This window comes from Peromyscus eremicus, chromosome 4 (genome assembly GCF_949786415.1).
Source record: "Peromyscus eremicus chromosome 4, PerEre_H2_v1, whole genome shotgun sequence".
NCBI lineage: Eukaryota > Metazoa > Chordata > Mammalia > Rodentia > Cricetidae > Peromyscus > Peromyscus eremicus.
The window spans coordinates 56120734-56143579 of NC_081419.1; the positions used below are offsets into that span (position 1 = coordinate 56120734).

At 38.6% G+C, this 22846-nt stretch overlaps 1 protein-coding gene across 1 annotated transcript in view; it reads right to left on the bottom strand.

Annotated features, from left to right (window-relative positions):
* Nucleotides 1-1052: 1052 nt before the first annotated feature.
* Nucleotides 1053-22846, bottom strand: part of Cwc22 (CWC22 spliceosome associated protein homolog) — a 30774-nt gene continuing 8980 nt past the window's right edge. Inside the window, exons 5-18 of the mRNA XM_059260780.1 lie at nucleotides 22071-22239; nucleotides 21694-21747; nucleotides 20753-20888; nucleotides 20450-20656; nucleotides 20305-20367; nucleotides 16635-16739; nucleotides 15471-15552; nucleotides 10198-10258; nucleotides 9565-9642; nucleotides 8581-8733; nucleotides 7240-7367; nucleotides 6032-6133; nucleotides 5722-5939; nucleotides 1053-1925 (exon numbers count right to left, since the gene is read on the bottom strand). Coding sequence (XP_059116763.1) covers nucleotides 1342-1925; nucleotides 5722-5939; nucleotides 6032-6133; nucleotides 7240-7367; nucleotides 8581-8733; nucleotides 9565-9642; nucleotides 10198-10258; nucleotides 15471-15552; nucleotides 16635-16739; nucleotides 20305-20367; nucleotides 20450-20656; nucleotides 20753-20888; nucleotides 21694-21747; nucleotides 22071-22239 — 2140 coding nt within the window. The 3' untranslated portion in view covers nucleotides 1053-1341. The remainder of the gene's footprint in view (nucleotides 1926-5721; nucleotides 5940-6031; nucleotides 6134-7239; nucleotides 7368-8580; nucleotides 8734-9564; nucleotides 9643-10197; nucleotides 10259-15470; nucleotides 15553-16634; nucleotides 16740-20304; nucleotides 20368-20449; nucleotides 20657-20752; nucleotides 20889-21693; nucleotides 21748-22070; nucleotides 22240-22846) is intronic.

Here is a 22846-nt window from a genome sequence, read left to right on the forward strand (position 1 = left end):
TTAAGAGTTACGAATTAAGGTTAAAGTGAAGTAAAATTTACAACTCCCCCCATCCCAGTTTTCTAGTGTTTATTTCTACCCAAGAGTAGTGTCCAGGTAAAGGAAGTGAACTACTATCTATTTCCTTTGGTGACACCTGAACACTGCTTGACTTCAGTTTGCTCAGCTATAGTTTTGTGAGACAGGCACTCTCATGATGTCCTGCTACCCATATTCATCCCTTGTATGGAATACTGCAGGGGTCATTCATATTTTTCTGAGGGAGAAATGCATTTTCACGGACTCTATTGTTGCTTATGCTCAGGTTTCTGGATAACAAGCCATTCTGAATCAGTGTATTCAACAATACAACAGTTGGTCCCACTTTTTTTTTTTTGAGACAGGGTTTCTGTGTGTAGCTTTGGTGCCTGTCCTGGAACTCGCTCTGTATACCAGGCTGGCCTTGAACTCACAGAGTTCCACCTGCCTCTGCCTCCCAAGTGCTGGGATAAAGGCATGAGCCACCACCGCCCGGCTGGTGGTGGTATTCTTAATACCCACACTTTGACTAAAATGGGCCCAACGCACTTTAAGGTGAACAAGTATAAGAAGTCCATTGAGCAAGCAGGGTGCCCACCTAAGGGAATGCTTTATTATCTCCACAGTAATTATTATGCTTTTATATTCTGAGAAAGTTACAATGAAAAAAATCCTTCCAATTCAAGTAAAAAATTGGAATTGCTTCACAGGCAGCTCATGTACCTCACAGCTATGCTTTTAAAATGATTTCCTAATCCAAATTAAATACACATCAGCTCACCTTGACATAATGTTAAAGGTGGTAAGCACTAACCGCAAGGCACTTGTCAAGTCTCCAGCAGGCTGGAGGAGAGTGGAACTAGGAATGTTGTGGTAAGTAGCAAGTGCATCTCTCAAGAGGAAGACACACTCAGCTCCCAAAAAACACCTGTGAAACCTACAGGTGACACTTGTCAGACCCCTACAGTAAAAAATGGAAATGCTTTATTTATTTTGGCCTTTGGTTATATATAAAGCCACAATAATTATGGTAATTTAGTTATGAGACACATAGAAAAATGTTTTTTTAAAAATAATCAATGATTCAATGAGCATTTTTGTTCCTTTTATTCACAAAACTAAGACTTACCCCTCTGTTGAGACCCTTTTCTTTATGATTTACAGAGGACCTTGAGATGTATCAATTATAAAACATGTCAAAAAGAAAACAGCTTTAAAATTTACAGATACAAACAGGTACTTTATACAAGAGTTCTCTATAAAACCATCAATGTAGAAAAGACATCAGAAGTGAGTGTAAGGCCTGTTCAGATGTCATTAGAATTATTTTTGTCTTGTTGGGGACTTTTCTCTCCTCCGGTCCTGATTTCTTGACTCTCTTGAGTGGTCAGAGTATCTGGTAGACTTTTCCCATCGTCTCTCAGTACCATTCTGATACCTGTCATCATCACTTTTATGCCCTGAATGTCTTCTCCTCCTTTCCCTTGACTTAGAGCGATCTTTTCTTCTGACTCTCTCACTGTCCTGATTTCGGGTTCTTTGCTTCTCAGTTTCAGAAAAAGACTCCTCTCTTCTCTCCCGTCGCTTCTTCCTTGGCTCACCATGCTTGTCTTCCAGCTCTCTGTGCAGGTCTTGGTCTCGGCCATTCCCAACTCTACTGTAACTATTTTCTTGGGAAGGAAGGCTTCTGTCAGCCATGGACTTTGCTAGGGGATTTCTCCAGTCAGCATTTCGTGAGTTTTGAGTTCTATCTCTCTCAGACCTTGCTCTCTCAGTCCTCCCTTCCTGGTGCCTTTGATCCTCCCTTCCTCCTTCGCGCCTCCTGTCACGTGTCTGCTGGCCCCTGGTGGCTTTCTCTGCTTCTTCACTTCTTGTTTTCCCTCGTCTCTTCTTTCTTGCATCTTTAGCTGCATGCAAAAAATTACAGTTAGTTTTTATGTTAATCTAAGTTCATAATTTAACAATAACATTTACCAAATTATTGGAGAACACTTATTTGTGTAAACTGGATGCTAAGCCAAAGTGAAAAGCCTGAGGAAAGACTATTTTAAAAGATGAATCATTTTTAAAATAGGTCACTATTAGTTATTAAGTAACTAAAGTTTCAAGTTCTCATAAGAGCTTTCAAATAAACTATAGCAAATGTAAAAAAGGCTATCTAGTGACTAGAAATAGTATGTTGCCACTTATATACTCTAACCCCAAATAGAGCTTGGCAGACGAAACTTAGCTGAAGGCAGCCCTGGCGCATGCCTTTAATCCCAGCACTCCGGAGGCAGAGGCAGGCGGATCCCTGAGTTCGAGGCCAGCCTGGTCTACAGAGTGAGATCCAGGACAGGCACCAAAGCTACACAGAGAAACCCTGTCTCAGAAAACAAAACAAAACTTATATATATGTAAATAACCATTCTAAGTTAAGCCTAGCTGCTTGTTAATTTGAGTTCATGAATCAACAATACTGAGATGACAAAAGTTTCACAAATTATAATAACTACAGAAAGAAAACACAATAGGAAATCATTTCTTGCCCTGACTCTACCCAAGTGTCCGTGTACCAACCCCTCTTTCTGCTAAGTGACTATCACTGGCACACAATGTACAAACCGGTCTGCCAGCTGCCAGTGAGAACTTCCTTCTCGGGCTGTAGCCGCCCAAGTACAAGCCATTTGGCTCAGTGCTAAGCCCATGTCTCCAGCTCACTCGATACACTGTCAGGGCTCTGCCAACACAACACCTCAGCCATGCAACAACATGCAAAGCCCCTTCGGCCACATCTGCTTCTCGGTTTTCTAATTTGGAGGCAGTTCATACTGCTTGTATGCTATCTAATACTTTAATAATGAAACAGTTCTCTGCTGAAATTGTATAAGGCAAATTAATTTTGAATCAGCAAACTTTCTTACTGCAAACTTCATGCTGAGCTATCCTCTGTCCTCAAAATGGACACAATGAAACGTACTCTGTAACATTCCAAGAGCTGTTAAATGAATAGTGCTTGCACCATTTCAACCTAGGAATAAAGTTCCTGCGAGGAAATGCACTCCTGCTCTAAGAATACAGAACACGAAGAGCCCCACAATTCTGGTTGTCATACAGTACGTGAAATACTTTAAATGTAACAAGACAGGGAAACAGCATAAATATCTGCTGTCCAACCTAAGACTGAAGAGAGGGGCTGCTACCACTGAAATAGGCATTACAATAAAATACATTTAGATATGCAATCTGCTACCCAGGTGGACCAAGATTCTCCAGTGCAGAAAAGCAGAGCAGATCTTGGATTAAACCGCACAGACCTTTTCAGAAAACAAGGACCAGGAGGAAACTGAAGAAGGATTTCAGTAAAGCATCTTCTTTTCCTAGTAGAATAAGGCACATACTTAGAGGGGCTGGAGATGCCTGTTTGAAGGCACTGAAGATCTGCAACATCTGTGATGTTGGAATGAAAGAAGTACTCAAGGACAGGATGGAAGGAAAAGGTCCTGGAGGAAAAGGACCCCAGTGTCTTGGATCCTGACTCACTCATGATTACTTTACTCTGTGAAATTCAAATGAGATCTGCTAATTTCCACAGTTTCACTGATAATTATATTGTTTATATGAGAAGCTAACACTGGGGGTAGGTGGGGGAAGGTGTATGTGGATTCTAGCTCCGGAGTTTGTAATTTTCCTCTAAGTATGAAATTAGTTCAAGATAAAACATTAGAGCATTACAAGATAAAACATGAAGAACTTGTTAAAAAACCAAGAATCCAAAGGGCCCAGAATTCAGGGGAAGGTAGACGTGCAGAGAAGTAAGACATGTTGTACTGACACATCCTTCCTGGGAGGGTCTGCTGATTCAGGGTTGCCGTTGAAGGAAAAAACAAGACAGCAGAGCTCTGGCAGCCTTACAGGGCTAGAGACACAAGTGTGAATACTTGTTTGCAATATATAGATATATCTATATCTATATCTATATCTATATCTATATAGATATGTACGTATACATATATACACATATTGCAACATATCATACATAAAATATGTAGGGAGCAAGAGAGCAGAGAGAGAATAAATACAGGGGAAAAAACCCTAAAAATAGGAATGTCAACTTAAAAGGGGGAAGAGCAAAAATTGAGCAAGAGGGGAAATATCCAAATGGTCAATAATAATGTTATGCTCAGCTTCATTAGGGATCAAGGAAATGCAAATTAAAATGAAAGATATAAGGCAATATTATCACACACTAACCAGGATGGTTAAAATTTAAACTATGGGCAATATGCACCTGGTAGGAGTGTAACTTGGAATTATGACTTCCAAAACTGGTGGTATTTACTAAAACCAAATATATACACACCCTACAGCAGTGATGCCATCTGTAGCTACATAACTAGAAAGAAATGTATACACAGGTGCTCTCAAGATGATGTTATGTCCCAGAGATGACATGTGACAAAATGCTTTTAATACTCACCCCCCCCCCCCCCCGCCCCAAATCACAAAAACCACAGGTCAGCACAGCCTTCCTTAAGCATGCTCAGAATCCTTACATTAGTCTGCAGGTGGACATCACAGAAGAATTACACACAGTAGCTCAGAAGAGAGAAAAATTCAAACTTCTAAGTACTACTTCTATTGACTCTATACAGCTTTTGTATCACGGCAAAAGTTGAAAAACCAAGAACACAGTGATGATCAGCCAGGGACTGTCCGCATATATGTGCGCGCGTGCGCGCTCACACACACACACACACACACACACACACAGTTACTAAAATATGTACCTAGGACATCAAAGACATGTATGAGCATGTACAGTAACCAATGTGGATGGATGAACTATAAATGCAACATGGATTAATTTTGTGAACATAACAATGAAAGTATAAGGAGTCCATAATTAATACCTATAAAGTTAAAGCAGGTACTGTGGCACAGGCCTCTAAACTGAGCACTTGGGAAGTAGAGGCAGAGGACCAGGTTCAAGGCTAGCCCCTGCCAGACAGTGAATTAACAGAATAAACTGCATATAAGACTCCAAAAAGCAAACAAAACAAAACATCCAACAGCAAACAAGGCAGGCAAAGGTTGGCCATGATGATGTATGGCTGAAAAAATAGGGCATGAGAGGCAAGGGGAGGAGAACTGCAGTTCAAGGCCAGCCTGGGCTATGGAGTGAGGAGACCAAGTTTAGCGATGTTGTGAACCCCTGTTTCAACAAAACAAAAGATCAAGACTAACGAATGCAATTACAAGTCAGAACAGCAGCTGCCATGAGGGGAGGAAGCTGGCAAGGACCAGAGGAACAAAGGAATTCTAAAGTGCCAGTACTTCTTGATCTGGGGAAGAGCTCTGTAGAGCAAAGCCCCAAATGAGCTATACAATAAGATGATGCCAAGTAGTCACATAAAGCTTGACTACAACTAGAAATCTAAATACCTTGAAAATGAAGCATCAGGATGGCAGCTCTAAACTAGAACGTAGACACGAATGGTACTTCAGGCATCACTTGAATCACAGCTGTGTCTATGAAGAGACTTCTAAAACAGATTTAACAAACTGCAGACTGTGTCATTTACATTTGATCATCTCTATTAATGTGTTTTAAATAGATGGTCAAAATAAATAAGTAGCAATTGAGACCAGCCCTTATTAATGAACACTACGAGCTGCACTTGTTAGAAACGAGCAGGATAAATTCTGAATGAGCCCTGATACCTGAGGCAGAGCTCTGACTGCTGGACGATGAGGAGTCGCTTCCTTCACTGGAAGAGTCTGAGCTGCTCTCGCTGCTCTCAGAGTCTGAGTTAGAGGAATCAGATTCCGAGGAGGACGCTGAAGACGAAGAGGTCAGGGAGGGTTTCTTTTGCTCAGCTTCTGGTTTCTGGGCTATGATGACCTTGGGTATATTTTTCAAATGTTCTCGAAGTTCATCCCTAACAGAAATACAAATTGTTACATTGTGCCTCCAAAGTACTTGCCAGAGACTTTTGTCAGCTGAAGCTAAAATTCTGCAAAGGATACTTACGTTAAACCTCCGAGACCTATGGACGTGAAGAAGTTGATGGCAAACCGGGTATTCCGTGGGTTGTCTCGAGGTAAGAGTCCTTCAAAGAATGGCTGTAGAGTTCTGAAAAGAAGAATGGAATGGGGGAAAAAAAAACAAGAAAAATGAAAACTCCTATACCCACTTACCATATTTTCTATATATTAAATTAGGAAGGTTATAAGAAAGTGGTTTACGCATTTACAGGTTAGGCTACCTAATATAATCACCAACAATGAACAATTCATTGAAGTTCATTTCTTTATAAAAAACATTTCTTTACAGTTTTGTGTGTGTGTGTGCACATGCACAGGTAAGAGAACACAGCATGTGGGAGTTGGTTCTCTCCTTCTACCATGTGGGTGTCAGGGATCCAACTCATTTCAGACTTAGTGTCCTTTACCCACTGAGTCATTTCATCGGCCCTAAGACCTGATTTCTGTAATTACACAATACAGAATTAGAAACTTTTTATATAGACACTAGCATACACACAGAGGATACAGATGATATACACACAATTTTGTGTACATGGATATATGCACAAGCACATTTTGTGCACATGCACCAAAAAAATTAAAGGCCTTAGCATAAGTATGCACATCTAAATTGTATAAAAGCAGGCAGCAGGCAGCGAATGTTTCCTAGAAAAGGGTAAATTACTGGAAGACTCAGTAAGCATTTGTTGGATCAACAAGAGGGTCATTGTTTCTGTAGTCACAGTGGTTAAGGAAGTATGAAGAACGAGACATCATTCCAAATTTGGTGATACTGAGGAGACTAGTGCAGCTTCTAAGGAGGGGTGAGCCTGAGAAAGTACAGAGTATATGAAACAGAGGGAAGAACTAGGTCAGAGAAAGCCTGGAGACCCCAATTCAGGTCAGCGTTTAAGAGAGGCAGAGAAATGAAATACTGCAATAACGTGCCATTAGCAGAATGGAATAGAAGCCAATCTTACTGAGAACCAGAATCTGAATAAACAGGTACCAAGAAAGGTGAAGTAGGGGTTATGTAACAGTCCTGCAACCAAAACCTGACAGGTGCATGTTGTCCCATTTCTTGTAACATGCAGCATGCTGGTGCTACCCAAAGTCCCAGAGGGTTTTTCACTGAGGACAACTGTATCTATTAACATGGGGGTACTCCCACAGACAGGAAGACTAAAGTTAAACTGTTAATAGTCAACTTACTCGTCTTTTAACCTTGCATTCAGTTTAGGAAGACCCATGTATTCACACAGTTCCTGGAAAAATATTTTAACAAAAATTCTACTAGATGATGTAGTGGTCTCTTCACTAAGCTTTATACATTCAAGAACCTAGAAATTAAAAGACAGAAAAAAATTATTTTTGTTTTAAAAGACAAGGACAAGTAGCTGATCAGTTCAAGCTCTCTCAAAATGACTAGGACTTTTCATCTTCCAGCAGTGTCTCTGAGTACCTTCCCTATCTGACATGTATTGTTTCTTGGCCAAGTGTAAGACTGCTTCTCTACATTAACTTTCCAATGTTAAGATGGTACAGAAATAGTTGTGTGCTTTTTCTTGAGGAAGGTGCTTTTTATAGCAGAGAAGATATCCTGTCTTAGCATATAGCACCAAAGTAAAACTGCTCACAAACAAACTTCCCTCAGCAGAACATGGTGTATACAAGAAAATAGGCAAATCCACTAAGAACATTAAGCTATAGTTTTGTTTAGCACAATACACTAGAAAAAAGATGAAAAAATGATGGATGACATATTCTGAAAACTATGACAGCTTTTACAAACTAACTTGTGAACACAGATTTAAGAGATAAACAGAAAAAAACACCCTCTAGCTTTTATGGGTTATGTTCTGCAAGCCTATTTTGCCAATTGTTTAAAACTTGGCTTCTTTTTCAGAACAGGGGAAATGAAGCAAAGGGTTATGTTTCGCTGCTTGGTTGGCTTAAACGTGCCCACTGAGTGTAGTCGGATAGACTCAGGACTTAAGTACTACAAACTTATCCAATACTCCTAAGGGGAGGAGCTTATTCTAATGAGTTTGTGGTATTTTACAATGTCATCGTCTTCTGTCTTGGATGTGATTTTGTATTACAATAACTCTAGCAGCCTTGCTTCACTTAGAGTATGAGACTTTTTATGGTGTATGGACAGTAATTCTGAGGTACAAGTGCCGCCAGAAAAGGGGATACATGTCTCTCCTTGATTATGTGAGTATGGGCAAATATGCATAAAGATGTCAAACATGAAAATACATAATATTTTCTGTGAAAATATTGCTAGTCATCACTACTAAAAAACAGCATGGTTTGGGAATGTATGATCCACAATAGTACTTCTTACACATGTACATTATTTGACTTAGTCTTTTAATACCATGCTACACGAACGTGTTTCAAAGATAACTGCTGCAATAAATGTGCACTACATATTTCATTTTAATTCATATTTACTGATAGGATAAGTATAGCCATGTCATAATTAATGCATATTTGAAAATAACAGAGGATTAGGAATGAAGAGCAAATATTGATCCAATTACTTACACTCCATGGAAGTGAATCGGTATATAAAAGATGGGCAAACATCTTAGCTACATTTCTCAATTTATTTGTCTCCAGGCGATGGATTGTATCATACTGTTCTTTAAATATACTTTCAAACGACTCCATATATTCTTTTTTCAGGATACAAAACCGCTATAGATGAGAAAACTGAAAGTCAATACCAGCAGAAACTGAATGCCCATACAAGTGAACTTACTATTCCTAAATTTACTACTCATTTGTAAACACCTTCCAAAATCATCCATCACCCAATCTTTCTGTGCTAAATGATGTTCAAAAAGTTACAGCTATAGTTTCTATTTGGATTTATATGCTAAAATAAAATTATACATTTAGTTGATCCTAAACACATACACTCTGTATTATATAAATCTGCCTTGTGAATAGTTTAGAAATATTTTAGGGACTGGAAAGACAGATTAGAGTGTTCTTGCAGAGGACCCAAGTTAAGTTCCCAGCAGCCATGTAGGCAGCTCCGAACAGTTTCAGAGATCCATCACCTCTGGCCTCTGCAGGTACCTGCTCTCATGTGCACACACCCCAACATGTACACATACAAAGATACATAATTAAAAATGATGAAAGTAAACCTTTATAAATTTTTTACAACATGATTATTCTGTGCTGACTAAACAGGTTCCTGACTTTAGTAATAGCTTTGAGTTTCTGAAGACATTTAGTTGTTTTTTATTGGGAAATTGTTACAAAGTATTTGTAATTTCAAAAAGTTGTAGAAATGAGATAGCAAATGTAATGTCTAGGAAATGAAGTGGGAAAGCAAGCTGACAGGCTTGAGTAATCTGAAGGAAGAACACTGTGCTCTCAGAAAAAAAAAAAAGTGTATTGTTTCAGTTAAGGGTAGACCAGGCCACAAAGCACAATCACTAATTCACTATATTATTGCTGGGAATTTTGGGGGGGCTTTTATTAAATCCTGACATGAAAAGCAAGGCTGTAACTCACCCCAGCTAGCAATCCAAAAAATTTTTCATATGTCCTTTGCTGAGCACAGCAATCAAGAATCATGTTGCAGAGTTCTTTCTGTTTGGAAAGAAAAACGTACTAATGACTCAGAACACAATGGAGCTATGTTTTATAACAACTTATGACCACAACAGTGACTATATTTTCAAACTAGAATTTTAAAAATCTTGAAAACTTCAAAATTATTTTTAAAACTCAGTCAATGTCAAGCTTATCTTTTTTAAAAAGCCTTTATTTAGTCTGGCTGATATCATCTAAGCTATTTATGATAATTTCATTACATATACAATTCTAAATTCATGAGCACGAATCATTTCTAAACCATCTAGTACATAAAGAAGGTCACAAGGCTTGACTGGATACTCCGTCCTTAAAGACTACTGTGTGGAATTCTTTTAAATTTAGATTCACCAACACAAATGCCTAACAATTTAGCTATAAACTAAATTGTTAAAGGAGATATTTAGATAGTATGGAAAAAGCTGACCATGAGTGTCTGCAGAAGCATAAATGGACACTTCAGTTTCAACTTGGATGGACTCTATGTAGACCGACCTGCAGAGCGATGGACGCTCTATGTACTTCCTAACAGAAAAAAAGGCATTGACATACTGTTTGGCTCTCAGCAAACTCCATCTTTAGTAGTTTGTGCGCACATTCTTCAAAATCTAAACTGAGGAGACAAGATGGTGACACTATGTTAAAAGCCTGCAGCAATAAATGACAGTGCTCTTTACGGTCCAAACATTACTGTTACTGTCTGAATGTAAACATGCCAAACAGCCCAGCACACAGAACAGCTCTGACCCTACAATGACAAAGCAGAGCAGACGACAGCATGAGGAACCAGACACAGGCCACACACAACAGAATCCTAGCTTCTGAACAGGCAAATCCGTCCAGACAAGGAAGCGGAAGGGACCAGAAGGATGGCTAGTGGAAAGGGAATTCATTCTGGAGGGTCAAAAATAGTTTGGCAATGTTTGGACAACTTTGCAAATACTATAAAACAACTAATTACAGATAAGGGAATTTTACAGTAAACACACACACACACCCCTCAACTTTAAAGAAGCTATATACTAAGAAATAAGAGGAATTACTGTGCCTTGATCTTTATCATTCTCTCCAACAATCAACCTCAAGTTACAGTCAGATATTATTACATACAGTAATAATACAGGCCTCCCACTCACAAAATTGGATTGTGTTTCTAAATGTTTCTCACTGAAGCACAACAGTTGTAAATTCTCCAGTGTTAGCATCAACATTTCCTTTTAATTTGGGAGGAGAGTTGGGCACGGTGGCTAACTCCTGTAATCCCAGCACTCCTAAGGGGAGGCAAGAAGGACTTCTAGTGAGTTTGGGGCCAACCTAGGCTGGAATGAGATCCCGTCTCAAAGCAAACAAACAAGAACAGCGCTGGAGGAGCAGTACCATGTGAGGAACTCATAAACTCTTCTGAACTGAGGCTCCGGCAGTAAAGGACAGAAGGAAGCAAAGAGTAACTGCCCATGCTCAAGATCATGAATGTCAGCCACTTCGTCTGAAGTCCAAAAACGAAAAGTATTAGTAATTTTACTCAAAAGTTTAGCTAGAATAATAGGTAGAATGCTTACCAATGAAGAACACACTAAAGTTGAAAATGTTACCAGGTATTTGACTGTTTTCTTGTTTGCTTCAGAGAAGGCTGCATGGAGCCCAGGCTATAGAGGAAGACCTGAACTCCTGACTGGCCTGTCTTCACCTTCCAAATACTGGGAGTGCAGGTATCTCCACACAGTATTTATAATCAACTAATGTTTTGTTTTGTTTTGTTTTGTTTTTGTTTTTCAAGATAGGGTTTCTCTGTGTAGTTTTGGTGCCTGTCCTGGATCTCACTCTGTAGACCAGGCTGGCCTCAAACTCACAGAGATCCGCCTGCCTCTGCCTCCCGAGTGCTGGGATTAAATCCGTGTACCACCACCGCCCGGCCCAACTTATCTTTTTAAGAGATGTATTTTCAGTTGCCAGTCATCAATCCACACTAAGTAAGTAACCTCTGTTTTTGGTAGGGTATTGTTATTGTGATTTGGGTTCCTACATTTTAAGATTTAGCAACATCTAATGCAATCCTCTTGTTTTGCAGAGGAGAAAAACAAGATTCATAGGTGTCTGAGACATACTCCTGGATAATATCCCAGTAATTAGGAATTAAACACAGAAACACTTAAGCTTTCGAGCTCAATGGGAAAGCTACAATAAATATTGCATTTAAAAAGCTTCTTGAAATGTGTATTCTGTATTTAGAGAAGCCAGGGAAAAAATCCTAATTAAAACAGGTCAAATTTCTTCTGCTTCCAGTATTACAAACCTCAGTATAGAAGAGTAAAGGACACTCTCCTACTGGAACTCCACCTACTTTTCCAGACACTACAAACCTTAACACATCTCTACAACATTATCCCCCACTCACCAGTGCTGAGCTAGGATAAGGCAAAAGCTGCTGAAAAAAGCCAACTCAATACACTTTACAAGTTATCTCACTTTATACCCAAACATAGGGCTCCTCGTTTATAAAAAAATAAGCATAAAAGCAGTAAATGATGCAAAGCAACTTATAAGAAGCAAAAGCACATTTTACAGTGTTTATACAGATGAATTTATAATGTCCTTAATATAAGGGAACTAGAACTAGCAAATTCAACAAGAGGTTGACTCAGGAATAATGCTGATATATTTGAACCTTTGTAGATGGTCCAAACCCTCCCTAATAACCACCCAATGCAATGTAATAATTCTGAATGAGTGTTGCAATTCATCTGTATTTCTAGCTTCTATTACTTATTAGGGTCTCATAAGCACAACTGGGCAACCATTCAGCCTAGTGCAAGGCAAGAAAGATAGAAAAAAAGCAAAAATAAAAAAAAGAAATCTTCAGCCAGGCGGTGGTGGCGCATACCTTTAATCCCAGCACTCGGGAGGCAGAAGCAGTCGGATCTCTGTGAGTTCGAGGCCAGCCTGGACTACAGAGGGAGTTCCAGGTAAGGCACAAAGCTACACAGAGAAACCCTGTCTCAAAAAACCCCCCCCAAAAAAAGAAAAAAAGAAATCTTCAAGATAGCAGGTAACAGGCAATACTACATGGTGCCTAGAATGGACACATTTCAGTACTACAGCAATACCAATGAGTATTAATAAACATATGATGTGTTATTAAATTAATAAGGAAATACTTGGCAGAGGTGGGGAGAACTTGATAATTAAATGTATGTCAAATAAGTAATAAGGAAATTTTACTATTTTTATTTGAGTATCAGGGAAAAGTTGTCTGAGTTTATTCTTTTTTCTGCATTCTTTTAAAACACATGGTGATTTTGAAGTTGTGTTAGTTATAAATATTACATGAACTAACATTGCTCAATATTTTAGATATCTTAGGTGGCTAAATACAATTATTTCCAGTTTTAAAACAATAATAATTGAAGTAGGGTTATAAAAATGCATTACTAAATTACTGTCTTCTTGACATGAAGCCAGTTTTTAAGTAGTATTTAAAAATGATTACATCAATGTGTCCAGTTTAAGAAACTATATTGTCAGGGACACTGAAGTCCATCTCCACCTGATACTACAACTCTGAAATGCAAAACCTGACCATCATTGAGAACCAAGAACAAGGAGGGAGCTTCAGCCTTGACAGCAAAGCCAACTGCTTACTGTGATGTTTTGTATAATGAAAGAGCATTCTCAGAGCCACAGCAGCAGGAAAATGGGAATACCAGCAAACTAGTAAAAGAAAATAAAAATGCCAATTCCTACACAGTTCAGTGGCCAAACTGACTTTTGTTTGTCTAAGATTACCTGAAGGAAAGTCCTGAGACACAGCTCAGTGACAGAGAACTCTCACTTCTGTAAGATAAATGCTCTCACACCACCTGACTCAGTCACTTCATTCCAACTAGCCTGGATGCTATAGACCTTAGAAAACAGAAAACACTGGACACACACACACACACACACACACACAGATCTTAAGGTATCATTTCTTGAGCTGGTTTGCTATTTTCAACGAAGACTCTATAAGCATAGCTCTGCATGGTCTACTTATCTTCTCCAAGGTGACATGTTATGTGAGCATTTCCTACATTCTTAACAAGTCACAATCAACTCAACTTCCAAGGGAGACAGAACCAGACATTTGACCATGTATTTTAGGTAGTGATCGCCCATTTGTTTCCTTTGTTGTTTCGCAATAAACAATTCTGTGTAATTACAATAATGAAAAAGAGGGGCCAGATGTACGGATGGAAAGCCCTTGACTTAAGCTTCCAGAGGCTGTAGAGTTTACCTACAATAATGTTTTTTGTGAATCTAATAAAATTCAAGACTTAGTACCATTGTTTCAAAAAAAAAAAAAATTAAGCTACTTCTGCTTTTGATGAGCAATGACAGCATTTCTTTGTCTAGATATTTGATGACTAACGTTTTTATGAGATTTTATCACCAATAAGTCTCATTCTTAAGTACTCCAATATGTCTACTGAACACTCGTGTTTTTCTTCTAACATTTGTGTGAGTTTCTATAAGTCTAGTAACCATTTTCATATATAATTGGGAGAAATTAACTTGGCATGGATAGGCTGGTATTCTTTTAACACTATTATGTACGGTCTATGGGTACAACGAGGAGGGCCACTGTTTAAGAGTGAGTGGCTGCCTATGCCAGGTGGTGGTGGTGGTGCACACCTTTAATGTCAGCACTTAGGAGGCAGAGGCAGGTGGACCTCTGTGAGTTCAAAACCAGCCTGGACTATAAAACGAGTTCCAGGACAGCTAAGGTTACACAGAGAAACCCTATCTCGAAAACCCAAAAAAGAAAAAGAAGAGAAAAGTGGCTGCCTTCTGTCTCAGTGCTTTGGTTTTTTGGTAATTTCTCTGATTTAGAGATTAGCAAAGTCAAGGCAACTTAGACAAGGGGTCCTTCTACACCATTACTCAGCTGCACCACAACTCTTCCCAGTCACAGTGGTGAGAGCAGCATTAGAGTGACCCATTTCTGTCCTGATTAATGCTAATTTCTAAAAATGACAGCAAGGACTCAAACTCTAAAAAAAACTCTCCTCTTCTAGTTGCATGGAAGCAGTTTTTCCATGTGAAAGAATAAAACACAGATCAAGATAAACAACAAAATTCTTATCGGTGTTCTGCTGTTGAATGTTCCTCTATATGAAGTTTTCAGACAATGAAAACATAACGACTCCTACTTATGAATCATCATATGCAATGGAAACACACAGAACCTAGCAACAACCCAACTGGGAAAGCATCCTTCCTCCTGTGTGAGATGCATTCCATAAGCTGATTCTCATCAAAGTAACAGAGGGACTAAGCACTCATCATTCCTGGGTATGTCTCCTCAAATGCCCAGGTTTCAAAGGAAAGAGCCTGGTACTTCAAAGGGTCTTCAAAGTGTAATTCGCAATTCCATTTCTATCCACCTGCATCTGCACAGCAATTATGTTCTCAACTAAGAGTGAGGATTAAAAACCACATCAGAAAATGAAACATTAAATTCTCATTAACAATACGGTGATAGTCTTTAAACAGAGTTGGCTATTTGAGGTTTCATTCCTAATATTTAACTACAAGAAATGACACACTGAAATGAAAGCAGCATCTATTCAGGTAACACAGCCAGGACTCTGAGACAATCTACCTCTAAGGACAGAACCGATGTGCAGGGACTTCTGAGCTGGGTACAGGACGGGTTGAGGCAGGTGTCAGGACAATGCCGAAATGATGTTGGATTGTCTGTCATCAGACCCTAAACTGTATTGCTGATCCTGTTACCCATCTCTTACCCAAAATAAAAATAAAAGAATAATTAAGCTATAGAGTCTTACCTTGACTGAATAGCTAGATATATTGTACGCCGAAATGAGACTAGATTGATTTCTGTTTTGTCATGAATAGTTACTTTTTGTCCTGAAATAAAATAAACATAACCATTATAAAAATGTTTGTTCTATGATCAAATTCAGTAACAAAAACATTGTCTTCCTTTTGTAAATTAGTATCTGTATAATTAATGGAGCAACTATAAGTCTTCTGACGTACCATTTTCTTAGATCAGAGTCCACAACCATGCCAAAACCAATTTTTGTCTCTGTGTTATAAACTCATTGAGACACCATAGGGGGGCTTTATTCTACACCGATGCTGCACTAAGTGTTATTTCTGGAGTCATACACAATTTTGATCAGGTAGATGAACTGTACAGGCTGAAATTCAGGTTAAGAGAACACTGGGTTGTGGCAGGTTGGCTCTGTCCAAACATGTATTTGTCAAAATCTCTTCACTTATGTAAGAAAACATTTCTTGTACATAATAATTTGTATTTAAACAGTACTTCCATTTAAAACAAAAAAATTCTGAAGGAAAATATAATATAGCTATTTAGATGACTTAAAGCCAACAGTGGAAAAATCCAACCTATTTTTTTTATAAAATGTTATAGAACAATTTCACCGTAAAAGAAAAACATACTTTCAATATTTCCAGATGTGTAATTCATGTAAATAACACGCAGCTTATATATGCTGCTGTACTACTAATATTCAACCAAAGGAAAGATCTGAGCTTGTTTTTCTGCAAATGATGTAATCAGAGCTAAAGAGGAAGAACACCAAGCCTGTTCTGTACAAATATAGTTGCGGGCCTCCCTACTCTATTTTGCCAAAATGAACAGCAAATATCTACTCATTCACATCCATCGCACTCTTGCCAAGATTACGTAAATCACACACTCTTAACATGAATGTACCTTTAGAACTGAAGGTCTAAAATACCAAATTAAAATTATGTTGTTAGGAAATCCTTCTGGGGACAGAAAGGGGGCAGTTCTCTGTCCTACAGGATATTGAACAGTCACCCTGTCTTCACCCACTAACCGCCAGTGGCATTCTTCACAATCCTTCTCAGTGAATGGAGAAGGGACTTTGGAGAGGTACTGCAGAATTCACTTAATCCTAAAGTGTTGACAGCATACTTCAAAAGCCACACTTTACCTCCTTCCTCTTCTTCTCCTTCTTCCTCCTCTTCCTCCTCCTCATCTTCACTACTTCCAGCTTCTTGGTCTGTGTTGGAATCACTGTCTCCTTCATCAAGAATTTCTACAAAGCAAGTTTAAGAAGGAAAAAAAATGAATGAGCTAGATACATGTACTCATCCTGAGAAGTTCATTCTCATTTCACCAAATCTAATTTCAACTGTTTACCTGCCAACAGTTATAGCAAGAAAGCAATTAGAATGATCTGATGTTAGGAAATTGTATGTATCGTTCTTTGTCAGATAAAATGTGCTCATGAAACTAGGGAATGAAAAGAAGAAAAGAAACGCACATGATGGTTTTCTGAGTGGGCAAGAGCACTGGGAAAAAACTGGAGTCCAAAGCTAGCATTTCAAAGTTCAAAAGCTATCTTAATAAAGAGGGCAGTCTATGAGGAAAGCTAAGGCTATATATGGAACACAAGAATGTAGAGTTAAGAATATATGGAATGATGGCCGGGTGGTGGTGGCGCACGCCTTTAATCCCAGCACTCGGGAGGCAGAGGCAGGCAGACCTCTGTGAGTTCGAGGCCAGCCTGGGCTACAGAGTGAGTTCCAGGAAAGGTGCAAAGCTACACAGAGAAACCGTCTTGGAGGGGGGGGATAAAAAAAAAGAATATACAGAATGATATGGGAGGGGGAATCATTCCAAAACTTACGTATTCACTTTAAATAATAGACTGAAAATTTTCAATTAAAACATACAATTGTTAAATTGAATATTACCATCTAAAGGTTTTTCATGAGTAAAACTAAAATAGAGCAAAATTTAGCAAAATTGGTAAAACTGTCACTATTCTTAAAATACAACTTACATTCATATCTGAATGAATGTACATGAAAGGTCACAAAGAACCATCTAGCACATCAACAGTGCAAATGGCATAGATCACAACTGTAGCTCACACAGTGGTACTGTTAGAGCTGCCCAGCACTGCATTTTTATTATGATAATCACTGAGGTTTTAACACAAAGTTTTAATTCACTTTTAGAAAATATTCATTTCTTTCTATTTTGGACAGCAGTCTAAGTCAGGAGCCATATATTTAATGTTAGCGAAGAACTAATCATTTTATAAGACTGTAGAGCTGTCATTTAGCCCCTACCTGACCTACAAATCTTAGAAACATTTTTAGCAAATGCAACTCTAAGAAACAATCCAGTGTCTAGTTGATTATACAATAGAACAGACTTTGAAAAGAAGAAACTATTTAGTATTCCAAAGCAGGAAGACAGGCACTCCTGCTGTTTTCCCAAATGCTGTGAAACCCAATACACAAGTACACCTGGGTCACTCGAAGGTGCTAATTACTAGAGCTGTGCTCACTTCCTGCTGTGGTCATTTTTTATGAAAGTTCCAGAGGAATATTTTACTAAAGATGAAGGTCAAATAAACTGTCTGATAGTTTACAGCCTCCTCTTTTCTCTCTCCTTTAGAACTAGCTTCCCAAAATTCCATAAGCACTGGCAATTGGATTTCACTAGGTGAATAAGACAAGTTTCAACAAACGGTCTATGATTCCCTGGGGAACTTGAGAACTGTCAGATGGTCTATGAGGACCACACTACTTTCCTAATGATTCCAAGGTATTATCTGCCCTCTCACTGCATTGCTAGCTACAGTAACAGACAAGAGCAATGGGGGTTAAGAGTGCTGCAATCTAAGCAATGAACCAGGAGTCAATGCTGCTTTCCGCCACACTTGCAGCAGGGGAAGCCTATTTTGATTGTCCCTGTCCTTGATGAAGACGTACAACACTAATTGTATTACAGCTCCATACTTGAACACCACCGTACGACTTGTATTATAGACCAATGGACAGTGCAGTGGTAACCTCAAGAACAAGGCTGGGGTAACTGCCTGGGCTGAGGATAAAGTAGCAACATTTTTCATTTTTACTTGGGAAAAAAATGGCCAATGTTGTCAAGAGATGTTGTTAGATATTTGGCAAACAAATTTCCTGCAACAAAGTAACACTTTCATTTTAAAAACAGTATCTGCTACCATGATACAACTTAAGTTTGTAAGAGCAAATCTAATTTTTGCAAAATTTTGTATTTATCCCTCTGAACTCAATAGCTTCCCAATAATGGAACAAACTTCTGAGACGAGTGGCAACATTAAGAAACGTGAGCTTTGATACTGTCCTAACATGTTAACTCAATTTTGATGATGTTTATGTGCTAACATTTAGAAGATACATAATAGCACAGTGAAGCAAGATGTTCCAAATGACTGACATGTTGCAAAATGAGGTATGGCATAAGGAGCTATTAGAAGAGACACATATACCAAAGGGTTTTAACATTTAACTGAGTGTGAAAAACCACTAATACCATTTAGGATTTCAAGTGGAAATCAACTTTTAAGAAACTACTAACAAGCTGGGTGGTGGTGGCACATGCCTTTAATCCCAGTACTCAGGAGGCAGAGGCAGGCGGATCTCTGTGAGTTCAAGGCCAACCTGGTCTACAGAGCGAGATTCAGGACAGGAACCAAAACTACACAGAGAAACCCTGTCTCGAATAACTAAAAAACAACAACAACAAAAAAAAAACAAAAAAAAAACTACTAACAGTTAACTACTGTCATAGTATCAAGGAAGAATAGCACACTTCTCTGCAAAAGCTATCACAATATTCTTCCCTCTTCTAACTATATTGTAAATGAAACTAGAGTGAGCTGCAGTAAGCAGAATGCAGAAGGACAGAGTACCCATTTCCTATTAGGTCAGGCACTACTCAGTCCATAAAATGTCATCTTCTCAATACGCCCCATTATTTATTAAAATAATTTAATCATTTCATAAAAATGTTGCTTGTGTTATTTTTAAATATTCAAACACCAACAGATGAAACACATAAACCGAAGTGCTCTGAAGGCTAATTTTAAAAGACTGTCAAGGGATCTCAAAACCACAGAACTTGAGAACCACTGTAATAAAAAAGTATAATCCATGTACTGGCTAACTGCCTAGACCCTAAAGGAATCCCAAGTTTAAAATAGAAAATCATATCAGAGATCCAGAAAAACTTGGCACCTTTTAGGGAAACTACAGAGAAAGAAGTCCAAAATCGAGGACGGGAATGGGCTTGAGGAATGAAACCTCAGCGGCAAAGGAAGCAGTCCAGTGGCAAGGAAAGCTTGTGAGAATCTGCGTCAAAGAAGAGAAACCTGTTTGGTGTAGAAGAGTTTTAGCAGACTGCACAGGAACAGAAGACTTTCTGAACCCTCTAAATAAAACTAAAGCACAGATATACCGATATCTGACAATATACATACAGATAATAATCAGCATATCATGACACTTCCAATAGCGAATAGCACTCACTGACTGTAGGTGTAGAAAAAAAACCTAATAAAGGCCACTGGTAATCTATAAGTGTTTCTTAAGACAGGTGAAACTTGAAAGAAGAGGGGCAAAGAACTGCAGAATTCAGAATGAATTTACACGAGGAGCAAAACACTATCAAGAAAGTTAATTCATGAGGAAGCGAAGAGCAGGCTCACTGGAGCTGAGCTTCAGTTGGGAAGAATCAGTGGGATATTCATAAATGTTCCTGTCAGTATCATAAACTGTCTACATTGCGTCTACTGATCCAAGCTATTTTTGTCAAATTTTACATACCTTTTTTAATAGCTTTATATTTTTCTTCGTTCTCCATGAAACTAGGATCCATCTTGAAAACATCTTAAAAAAATAAACAAGAAGCATTAATTTCCTGCATTGACATGTTGGTGTACCACCTCCTGCAAGCACACCCCAAGCTTACTGAGAACATCTTCTGGATTGTAGTCATCCTCCAAGGGGAGCATATGGGTAAACTGATCATCCTCTTCTACTAAATCAAGTCCGTCTAGAATAACAGGGTGGTCCTTAAATCCATCCTTCCGTACAGCGAACATCACTTCGATCATGTACTGCACTCTTTTGTCGATCTCAGACTCGTGCAGAATGTTTCTCAGGCGTTCAAAGATAGCTGAAGTTAAAAGCAAAGAAAAGACAATAAAAAACAACACTCTTAACACCAGAGTAAGAATAGATAAGAATATACAAACCAAGGATGTGCAATTACCATTGATTCCCCTTGGTGACACCTGGGTTAATTTGAGTCCACACTCCTTGAGGAAGCCGATGGCTACTTCGACGCTGTCATCTGTTGGTCTCTCCAGCAGCAAAGTGAGCATCTCCAGGCATAGAACCTCATGTGCCTTAACAGAATCCAGACACATGAAGGAGATAAAATAGTTTGACATCATTAAACTGTTACTGACAAGCTTGAGCAGCCAGTGCTCTTAACTACTGAGCCATCTCTCTAGCCCTACTGACAAGCTTTTAAACATAAATTAGCACTCTATAATGATTATAATGCACATGATAGCTTTTCTATAAATTTTTATCATGTTATATATTAAAACTTTATAATCTCTTTAACATCTAGTGAATTTAGAGACACCCTGGAGATAAGGAAGAAGGCCTAAACAAATCCATCTTGCTGATGGGACAATGGGTAAGGGATGAAGAGCAGTGGCCCCTGAATAATGTGTCACATGCTGGTTTATGTGCTAGGCTGAGCATCGCAGTTGGTGTCATGCAGCAATATCCACGGAGAAGCAAATACATTTTATAAAAGTGACAAGAACACTCAACAAGTGAAAGGCATGACCACTGATAAACTTTTGTTACAAGCTGCTCACACCAAGCATCACCTATTTATTAGGTGGTCATGAGCATAAGGCAGAAGGAAGAGTGAGGGAAGAGATGCAGAAAAATGGAGTTAAACTCTACACAGAATAACTTGTAGCTCAGTAACCACGGTGTTTAATCACATCAGCCTGACTAAATACCTTACAACATTCAGATTTTCTCTATATTCAAGAATATTAGGTGCATTTCAAGCACTTTTACAACTGAAATGTCAACCAAGATGATCAAAGACTATGATGCAGGGAAATGGCACCTAGACCATGGTCTTATGCCACTGAATTCGACCAGGTTTTAAAGATAATTACTTACCACATTTTGATTTATAAGATGTGCCACAAATTTTGAAGCTGTCAGGCAAAGTGGCTGAAAAATAAAAGTAAAGACAGTTAATTCATCAACTATAGTCAATTATCCTGTATTGATAAAATCTACAGTGGATTACCATGCTCTTTAAGGAACATACTGAGTAATTTTTATCCAGCAATAATATACATGAAGTAGCTATAAAAGCTGTTAAGTATACAGTCAGTCATCATCTTAGTGGCCAGAGGACATGTAGGAGAATGAACAGTTTTCATGAAGCATATGTTAAATGCACTCCTGTATACAAACAGCATGCTTACTTTTATTGATGCTGGTTTACTGGACTAACCTCATGAGACAATCTACTTACAAGCCATTCATACCTTGTCGTTTCTTCGATATCCTTTTCGGAAATTGAGAATTAGTCTCTTTAGAATTAATTCTCCAATTTGTGGGAATTTTGAATTGATGATGGCAACCAAAGCTGCATATACATGGGTAAAGATCGGAGAAGCACTCTGTGCCTGCAACACAGACCTGGCCAGCAGTCCTCTGTCCAAAACATAAGATAGAGTTTAGGAAAAATATGCAAAAATCAAAGAAAACTAATTCCCTGGTCATGAACAATAAAAGAGCATTCACAACTAAATCTTATTTTTCCTGGAAAAAGAGTTCATCTTGGTAATCAGTAAAAAAGTGCTTTTTAATAGAAGAGGTGCCTAGTCTCACTGCAACTTGATACCATGGCCAGCTGATATCCATGAGAGGCCTGTTCATATCTGAAGAGCAACAGAGGAAGAGAGGTGGATGGGGGGAAGGGACTGGGAGGAAAGTAAACGGAGGAAAATGTTGGTTGGATGTAAAAACAAAAACATAAATAAACAAACAATAACAAAATGCTTTCATGGCCGCTGTGGTGGCACACGCCTTTAATCCCAGCACTTGGGAGACAGAGGCTCGCGGATCTCTATGAGATCCTTTTCCTATTCACATTTCATCTAATCATGACTGTAAGGATTGGGAAAGGGGAAAAACATGATCAAAATATATTATAGGAAAATGTTTTCAATAATCCAAACCCAAAAAATAGTGGAGTAAAAACAAACTTGCTTGATGAGTGTAAAATTTAGACAATATAAAGCGCAATTTAGACAATATG